We start from the raw sequence: 10,124 nt of genomic DNA on the forward strand, positions 1-10,124 counted from the left end.
AACGACTGTGTGCAGGCAGGGAAAGAGGACCCAAAGAGGCAAAACGTGAACTCAAAAACATTGTTTTTGTTGCAGGCTCAGAAGTAATACAAAATAATATCAAAACTAAACTGGGAGAATTCTAATAATATGGGAAGACAATGGGAGACACACAGCAAGAAGGTGAACGAACATTAACGAGGCAACTGGAGGACACATAATGGTTAACAGGTTAAAGATATTGGTAAAGACCTCTAGCTGCTCAGCACATCCTTGAAGCACACATTCAGGAATGTTGTCAGGGCCAACAGCTTTGCGAGTGTTGTTAATGCTCAGTGCATTATGGACATATGTGATGGTAGGAGTGAGTTTTGCGACTTTATGGAGGCTCACAGTTTTTTGGGGGTAGTGTCACGGGGGTGAAACGGGACAAGTTATTTAGAGTTTTTACTGTGCATGTTTTGCGATGTTTTATCTGTTTTAATATTTTAATATTGTATATTGGGTTTGTTTGGATGAGTTCTATTGCATGTTTTTATCCTATTTAATTGAACACCTGTCCTGTAAAGACTCCACCCCTATCTGATTACTAACTTGATTTCACCTGAGAGGTACCAGAGAGGCCAATAAGAGGGCCGGGTAGACGACAGAAAGGAGCGCTCTTTGAGGACGAGTGGGGAAGGAAAGCTTTGCTTTGAGGAGTTACGCTCGAAGGCTAGAGGCTGAGCGCCTCGGCTTCGGGCTGGAGGCCCGGAGCGGAAGAGACGAAAGAGAGTGACCGGAGTGACTGAGAAGCCGAGCCAGAGATATGGAGAGAAGGCTTGGGCTGTAGAACTGTGTATGACGGCTGCGCTTGAAGGCTAGAGGCTGAGGGCCTCGGTTTCGGGCTGGAGGCTCGAGATGAATGAGACCGGAGAGGCTGGAGAAAGACAGCCAGTAGTGATGCATAAAGAGTTGGAGTGTGCCATGAGCAGAGGCGGCGAAGCAGCTGGTGTTGATACGCGGTTCACGAAAAGCGGCGGGCGGAGTTGAGAGCTCTGCCCACCCGGGGTAAGTCTCTGACTTATCCCTTTTTATGAAGTAAACCTGTCTGGAAAGAATAGTGACTGCTGCTTCCTCTCCTTCTTCAGCATATCGGGACGTGAGTGCGAGAGGGAGGCGAGGACTCCGCTGGTTCCTTTGGTTATACCACTTGCTGGATTTCTTAACCCTTTAGAGCCGATCGGAGCGGGAACGCTCTGTTATGCGTAACTATTTTTAAATCCCAGTAGCACTGCAACCACGTAAGCTAGCGCAAAAATTTTTTTTGCATATGAAACCGGAGGAGTTGTACTTACATCTGATGCCATCAGCTTGTCCTAGGTCACGGTTTCCTTCCACATAAAGCTTTGCAAAAACTGCATAAAAAGCGCTTGCAGGAACAAAAACATAATATTCCAGAAACACGCTTTACCGATCTGATCAGCTGTTCAAAACACTTCCTACGTTGGAATAGACGTCAGCGCGAACTTTTGCATTTCCGCCATTACCTGCCCGAAACCGGAAGTGACGTCATTTTCGCGGAAATGTAGTCTTTTTTGCGATCAGGGCCTCAGGGCCTATACTGCTCTTTTTAAAAGTTATCTTTGACTTTATGACTTTCTGTGTCGTTTCTGGGATGCTTAGGACTCATATTGCACTGCTGGAAATAGTTTATTTTGATGCATATGCTGCTTTTTTGCAAATTTGCAGTATAATATTTATTTTCGTTTTTCCTGCAGTGTATAAAAATTGGTGTATTTCAAAAATAAAACTATGAAGACACTCAAAATAAATTTCCTGTGGTAGGAAACTATTTTGTGCAACTTTTTTGTATTTACAGTTTTGAGGGATAAGACTCTTAAATTTCTCTAACTACAAATATATGTTAAAAAATCAAAAACGATTTTCAATTTTTTTGTAGTTTATTGCACTTTTTTGCAATTTATGTAATTACTTTTAGGGTTGTTTTATTTCTTTATTGCGTTTTCCTTGGCCAAGGTTATGTTTAATATATTTTCTATTTTTAATGGTAATAAATTATATTTTAACTGTACGGCGTTATCGTATGCTTCTCCTTGACGGCTCCACTGCTCCACCCGGTTAGGAAGATTCCTTCCTTTTGAAAATAAATAAAATCCCCACGGTTGAATATTATTATATATTTTATATAATACGAATCTGTGTGTGAGTAGGGCCCGTGCGTGTCCCCCTCTCTGTTCTTTTTACAAACCCTTTTTCCCCTAGCTCATTTCATCGCCGGGCGGGTCCCCCAACAGTAGTGTTTTCAAGAAGTCAGTGGTGGTCAATCTGGATGAAGCCTTTCAGGCGTGACAGCATATCAGTGGTTAAAGCAGAGAGATGCAATCAGTCAAACAGCATTCGTACCACCTCCAACTCACTTCCTCTCAGCTGAACTGTGGTCAGCTACAGGAAGATGCGAGGTATTTCCACGAATCAGCAACACTACCAACATTTAAGATAAAAAGTAAATAAATCTTTTTTGAGATAAGAATAGTTTGCTCTATAATGACAAAGACACCATCCTGTCAGTGAAGGCGCCATGTGGGTGATCTTTAAATATAATTCTTTTGTTATTTACATGTTTTTTAAATTTTTTAAATTTTTCTTTTTTTGGGGGGGGGGGGGGGGTGTGTGGTTTCCTGACCGATTTCAGCCACTCACAATGTTAGGTTTTTTTTTAAGTCAGTGAAGGCATCTCAGAGGTACCCATGTTCCCCCTAATGTCTGCTAATTTTGCTGGGGCTCATGTCTATAGTCATTAGTCAGTTTTATCATTTTTAAAGCTTTTTCTCTCTCTCGTTGTTGCAGTCAGACAAAGAAACCTTCCACTAAAAACCACAACACTGGCATCCTGTCACAGAGGAAGAGGAGGAGGGTTTGACTTTAAATGACTGTGAACTGGTCAAACTGTTGACCTGATATCGAGAGTAGAACGATGAACACATCTCTGCTGTGGCTGCTCAGTAAGTACACTGTAATGATTATCTATGAGAATCTGTTTTTTCTTCATCACAAACATTCAGGTTGGATTAGAATAGGAGGGCTTAGATGAGTTTTGATCAAGAACACTAAGAAGAAGGAAGAGGGTCAACAGGAAATCAGAATATTTTATAACAAATAAATACAGTGCAGAAAACTGACATGGATACATTGATTAACAGTTTGATGTCCAGCCCTCATACAGATGCACGACATTCAAAGTGGTTTAAATACTATTTGTGTTAAACTACTTCAGAAAGTGGTAAAATAAGTCTTAAACACTTTACTTTAGCAAATATTAGAAAGTATTAGTGCAAACATTTTACTTTTCAAAAATTAAATTCCTCAATATATAATACTGTCATGGTGCCTGTATCTGGGACTCAGGGTTTTGAAATTTTGGGATGTTCAGATTTTCTCAGCTTTTTGTGTCTGTCGGCAAGATGGCGCCTGTGTTTGGCTTCGCCACCTGTGCCGCTAGTACAGCTCGCTGGTATAGTTTTATATTGACCGCTATTGTCGCTTGCAATATTAATTTTACCGTTTTTGTGTCTTCATTTTGTCTCTGCCACCAATATTTATGTTCGGGGCACACTGTTGTATATTAAAGACTCAATGGAGAGCTACTTTGACAGCTGGGACAGTTACAGGAAATTTTTCCCTCCACCTTTTGTGTGTTCCTCACCTGAGTGCATAGTACCATACATATCGGTGGGATTCAACACGAAGAAAAGAAGGAGGGGAACCAGGGCCGGTGTCCAAGTGCGACTGAGAAGGTACCAAAGATTAGCTTCTTGGATGTGGGAAGATTCCCGGTGCCTACAACCAATTCAGCTACTGGCACCGGGTGCCGACGCTACACTTCAGTTCCAAGCCCGGAATCTATGGTCTGATGGCTGCATGCTCACCTTGCGTCTGTCATCCGACAGTCGTTTTGATGGCAGAGGTGATGTACTACCATGGATATTAGCTTCAGTTAGCCCTGAAGTCACCGCCCGGTGTAGAGGTGCACAGCTGTTTAATTCAAGTGCCACTGCAGTCAGCTGTTGAGTGCACCAACCAAACATCATTGATCAGGTTTTCCCTGCTCAACACTCGCTCAATCACAAACAAATCGTTTATTTTAAACGATCTTTTTATAAAGGAATCTCTCAACTTCATGGGTTTAACTGAGACGTGGCAACAAAACATGGATTATATACATCTGAAGGAAATTTGTTCGACTGGCTGCTCCGTCATCGGAACTCCACGTCTTTCGGGACGTGGCGGAGGACTCGCTGTTGTGAACCAGGACAGATTCACATGCAGACTGATGAATTCAGATTCCTTCACTTCATTTGAGCTGCAAATGATTAAGGTCGGCTCTTTGCACACCTTTTATTGTATTTTACTCTACCGACCTCCTGGAGCTGCCGAAGTCTTTCTAACTGAATTTAATGACCTCTTGTCATCCATTATTAAATTAGAGAAGGTGGTAATGTTGGGAGATTTTAACCTTCATATTGATGATGCATCCTGTAACATGGCTGCTGACTATCACAGAGTCTTTTAACTTTAGGCAGCATGTTTCTGGTCCCACACATATAAAGGGTCACACATTGGATCTTGTTTTCTCCTTGGGTTTAAATATAAATGACATTCGTGTGGAAGATGTCCATGTGAGTGACCATAGCTGCATATATTTTAACTTGTCATTTTATTTGGAGCCTCTGGCTCCCAAAATAACGATTGAAAGGTGAATTATAAACCAGAACACTGCCAAAAGGTTCTCTGCCATGTTTGACGCTGAACTGACTTATAATGATTTGAACTCCCTTGTCTCATCCTTTAATAATCAGTGTAATTCTATTTTAGACATAGTGACACCTCTGAAAAAAAGTACTGTCCTATGTTTGAAATCTCATCCTTGGTTAAATGAAAACATTCGTAATTTCAGGAGATATTGTCACAAGTTAGAACGTCTGTGGAAGGCTTCCAAGCTTGAGGTTTATAGGTTACACCTTAAACAATCTATCCTCTTACTAAATGACATGTGGAAAAATGACAGAACAGAGCATTTTTCCCTCCTCATAGTTTCTAAAAAGAAAGACCCTAAATTCTTGTTTAAAACAATTACAAGTATTGTTTCTCCTGATGCTCCTTGTGCACCAGTGAACACCTCTGAATGCAATGAGTTTATGAACTACTTCACAAATAAGGTCACTGCCATCAGGTCTAATATCTCTCCATCATCTTCTCAATATCAAACTTACAATTTGCTCTCCTCTGATACTTGGTTCTCTTTTACTCCTGTTACATTACAAGACATCAGAGGCCTGCTTTGTCGTATAAAACAGACTTCAAGCCCCCTTGATGTCCTTCCATCTTCACTTTTCACTAGTGTGTTTGATTCCATTGGCCCCTGTATTGTGGAAATGATAAATACTTCTCTTCATACTGGCTCAGTCCCCAATTTCTTTAAACAAGCTGTTGTTGAGCCAATATTAAAGAAACCCCAGCTGGATCCATCTCTTCCTAACAGTTATAGGCCAATAACCAAATTACCTTTTATATCGAAGATTTTAGAAAAAGTAGTAGTAGAACAACTTAACTATTTCCTGGATAAAAATGCTGTTATGGACACTTTCCAGTCTGGTTTTCGTAAATTGCATCCCACTGAAACGGCCTTACTTAGAGTATCTAGTGATATCTTGATGGCAGCAGACTCTGGAGAATATGTACAGTGCTGGTCCTGTTGGATCTCAGCTCTGCTTTTGACACTGTAGATCACAGTATCATGATAAACAGACTCAAGAACTTGTTTGGGATTACTGGTGTTGTTTTAAAATGGTTTATGTCATATTTGTCTGAGAGATCTTTTACTGTTTGCATGAATCATGTGATGTCAGACTTAACAGTTTTGCCGTATGGGGTACCTCAGGGATCTGTCCTGGGTCCAATTCTCTTTCTACTTTATATATTCCACCTAGGCCAAATTATTAAGCGCTATAAAAAGTAGAGTTGGGTGTCTCAAGACCAGTCTTGGTCTTTTACGTGGGGCCCTTGGGGCCCTACAAGCTCCTCAATATTTATCTGACCTGCTGAAACCACATTCATCTTCTCAAGCTTTAAGGTCATTAGATCAGAGACTGCTGGTGGTACCGCGCACTCGTTTTAAAACTCGTGGTGATCGGGCCTTTCAGACGGTGGTTGTGGAATTCTCTTCCATTGTACCTACGCTGCACGGACTCCATTGATTCTTTTAAAAGACAGCTGAAGACATTTTTATTTAGAAAAGCATTTTATTAATTTCCTCTTACGTTGTTTTTATTGTTTTATTGCACTTTGCGATTTTTTTTATCTGTGAAAAGCACTATATAAATAAATTTTACTTACTTACTTACTTTGTATTTTGGTTCTGTATTTAGATTTCTAGTTTTGTACTCCTGGCTCCAGAACTGCCTGTTTTGCCATTTTGTATTTTAAACAAATTCAGCGTTAAAACTATGTTGAGTTCATTTCCTGTCTTGTGAGTCCAGCATCTGGATCCTTATCCTGCCTGGTACACAAATGTTTCAATGAAATAGAGACTGCCCAGTAACTTTATCTCTAATAATATAACAACATACAGTAATGAAATCTGTAAAATAAATAGTGTGGAGTACAATGTTTGAATCCAGAATGCAGCAAAGCTCAAGTAGAAAGCTGCGAAACAAAGAAACAAAGAAATACTTGAATATAGTATGAAGAATTTCCATTAACTACTCGAGTAAATGTACTTCTTTACATTGTGTCATTCTTTACATTGTAAAAGTCATCATAATTTGAGTCTTTGTGAACTTTGTAAATAAAGTTTTGTTTGTTCTGTCAGCTCAGAGTAAATGTACTTCTTTACATTGTGTCACTGCTGATATTAACAGGTTACCAGCACTCTACTCCAGCAGACATGCCTCTGTTTAGGACATTAAAGAGAAAACTGTTTCATCCTTTCTACGCTCATCAGTGGACAACTCAGAAAAACCCGTCTGTGTTCTCTGCAGTCTGGTGGATTTGTTTTTACTCCTGTTTTGTTAAATGTCAAACTCAAATCAACCTGAGTGTCATTTCTCTTTAGTTCTGATCTCACTGCTGAGCTGCACAACAAACCAAGGTCAGTAACCTTCTTCTGTCACAGTTTAAACCTGACATGAACTAAACCTCACTAAGTGCCCAGTTCTTTTTTAACCTTTCTTGTGGCATGACATGGCAATCATACAGTAGTTGATCACTACAGCCCACTGAATATTTCAACCTCCTAAGTATAAAGGAAGTAGAGTAAAATAATTCATTTTATGTAAATAATATCATAAAGTCTTCTTCACAGCTCGTCTGACTGTGAGTCCCAGCAGCTCTCAGTTCTTTGAAGGAGACTTTGTGTCTCTGAGCTGTGAGGAGGACGACAGCTCTGCTGGATGGACTCTGAGGAGAAACACAAGCAAACAACAGAGGACTCAGTGTGGAGATGGGTGGGGAGAAGGTGCTGGTTCTTCCTGCAACATCAGCTACATCTTCACATTGGACAGTGGAATTTACTGGTGTGAGTCCAGAGAGGGTCCCATCAGTAACATGGTTAACCTGACAGTCACTGGTAAGCTGAGTGTGTGGAGTTAGTGTTGATGAAGCTGTGTGTAAATGGATGAAATGCTGTAGTTTGTCTCTGTGTTGAGGTGGATCAGTGATCCTGCAGAGTCCTGTCCTCCCTGTGATGGAGGGAGATGACGTCACTCTGCTCTGTAAAACAAAGACCACTCCCTCCAACCTCCCAGCTGCTTTCTATAAAGATGGCTCCCTCATCAGGAAGCAGCCTACAGGTCACATGACCATCCAGCATGTTTCCAGGTCTGATGAAGGCCTCTACAAGTGTGACATCAGCGGTCATGGAGAGTCTCCATCCAGCTGGATCACTGTCACAGGTGAGGAGCTTCATTCGGATTTCACCTTTTATTTTGTCCACATATTCACTGACCAGAAGTCTCTGCAGGTAGACCTACAACCACAACCTCGCCCATCACCTCTTCAAACATGCCCCCGACCATATCTTTGCCCTCTTACTCCACCACGCTGAGACTGGTCTGTCACCTGGTGGTGATCTGTCCATACTTCATCTCCACTCTCCTCGTAGTGTCTTTATATCAACACAGAGCCAAAAGTAACTCTCTGAGTATCCTTGATTATTTACTAAGCACAATTGCTTTTGCCTCATTTAAATATGTCTAATAACCTCATGTTACAGGAAATGACCCCACCATCTTTGTGGCAACAGAAACTAACGCTGATGAGAGACTCTGTGAGGACTATGATGATATTGCTGAGGTGACCACTGAGCATGAGCTCTGAGCTTATTCCCCATCAGATGGTGGTTATCATAAAAGTTATCATAATACGAGTCTTTGTTTGTGGTAACTTTGTAAATAAAGTTTTGTTTGTTCTGTCAGCTCAGAGTTTGTTTTTTACATGTCAAAATGGCAAAAAGAGCTTGTTGACATCCTGATGTTGCTGTGTCACATTTTTATATTATAGGTTTTATGTTAGCACCAGTGAGAGGGAAGATATGGAGGCTTCATCAACAACAACATAAGCAATTAACATAACATCCATATTTTTAGACTGTGGTAGTAAATCCATGCAGTCTCCCCTCTGCTGCCTTGCATGTTTGGCAGAAATAGAAAACAGTGATGTCACATCACTAGTAACAAATTGATTACCAAAGTCAGACAAACAAATAAAAATAAAAAAAAAGTATATAGAATACTAGGTTTTTTTTTTTTTGTTTTTTTTAAACACCTCTGAAAAACATATAAAGTTGTGCTCGTCACTGAGCTGGGGCCCGTTCTTCGTACTTCGCTAAGTAAGTTAGCTGGATTAGATTGTTGACGATTTCGCGTGATCTTGGATCGTTCGGTTCCCCGAAGCTCATCCGGGACTTGCTGTCATAGCAACAGAGCCGTAAGCGTAAACCTGCTCGGGAGCAGGTTTACTTTATGTAAACAGGATTAGATCGCGGCCACGCAGGTATGTCCGCTTCATTTATACGAAAGCAACAGCGATATTCCACCACTGTTTCACCATAAATAAATAACATCAATGTAACTAAAGATAATGCAGCACTTGATCCTTTTATTGATGTCACACAGATACATACAGGTCATTTCCTAAAAAAGGGAAATGTACTATTAACATTCTATTACATGTATGTGATTATTACAGATGTAATTCATATTTCAGAGTAGTAATTGCAAATTACTTTGTGTAATCAAGATGAGAGACCACGGCTATAAAAGCGAGGGTGGATTTGGGAAGCCTGTCGCTGCCATGTCCTGTCCGTATACGCGAGCCACCCATTGCGGAAGGTGCAAGATTGATAAGGAGAGTCCTCAGAATTCAGCGTATATTGCGGGATAGACAGGATCCTTTAGCTCAGCGCGACAGTGTGCTCATTGCGAGATATCGATTTTCCCGTGAGGGTATTATTTACTTAACCAACTTGTTGACGAGGGGGTGCAGGACCTCCACCTGTCTTTTTTTGCTCTGCCCTTTTCTTGGTTGCTGTTATGAACAAACAAACAGATTATTTCAGGGTCTCTTTCCAAGAGACGAAAAGCAATATAAGTGATAAATATTACCATTCTGTAGAATATTCTTATATTTCACTTTTACGTGTTCCCATGTTCTTGTGGGTCCTGTTGTGGCTCTAATGTGAAAGGGGATATAATATAACATATTATAATATAATATAATGCCATATAATATTGGACAATATAGTGTCATATGATAGATCTACCCTACCGCCTACTGGTGTTGGCCAGAGGGGCCGATGGCGCGACATGGCAGCCTGGCTTCTGTCAGTCTGCCCCAGGGCAGCTGTGGCTACAACCGTAGCTGCCTCCACCAGTGTGTGAATGTGAGAGTGAATGAATAGTGGTATCGTAAAGCGCTTTGGGTGCCTTGAAAAGCGCTATATCAATCCACTCCATTATTATTTTTATTATTAAATTGCTTACGAGTTTAATTTGTCAGCAACTTTCTGCCAGCCCTCTCTCCTTGCTTTTGCAGCCTTTGCAGTGTTCCCTTGCGTTTTAATTAAACTCTGAAACTCCTGAAATCCC

The 10,124-nt window shown here is 40.8% G+C and overlaps 1 protein-coding gene across 1 annotated transcript; it reads left to right on the forward strand.

Moving 5' to 3' along the window:
- Positions 1 to 3,443: 3,443 nt before the first annotated feature.
- On the forward strand, positions 3,444 to 8,355 carry LOC309703177 (low affinity immunoglobulin gamma Fc region receptor III-like; the record flags this gene model as incomplete). Its single annotated transcript, XM_082527885.1, has 6 exons — positions 3,444 to 3,480; positions 7,094 to 7,129; positions 7,343 to 7,606; positions 7,686 to 7,931; positions 8,000 to 8,167; positions 8,252 to 8,355. 6 exons carry the CDS (start codon positions 3,444 to 3,446, stop codon positions 8,353 to 8,355), a joined length of 855 nt encoding a protein of 284 aa, XP_082384011.1.
- Positions 8,356 to 10,124: the final 1,769 nt, after the last annotated feature.

Source organism: Aulonocara stuartgranti (assembly GCF_965226115.1).
Source record: "Aulonocara stuartgranti genome assembly, chromosome: 3".
Lineage (NCBI taxonomy): Eukaryota > Metazoa > Chordata > Actinopteri > Cichliformes > Cichlidae > Aulonocara > Aulonocara stuartgranti.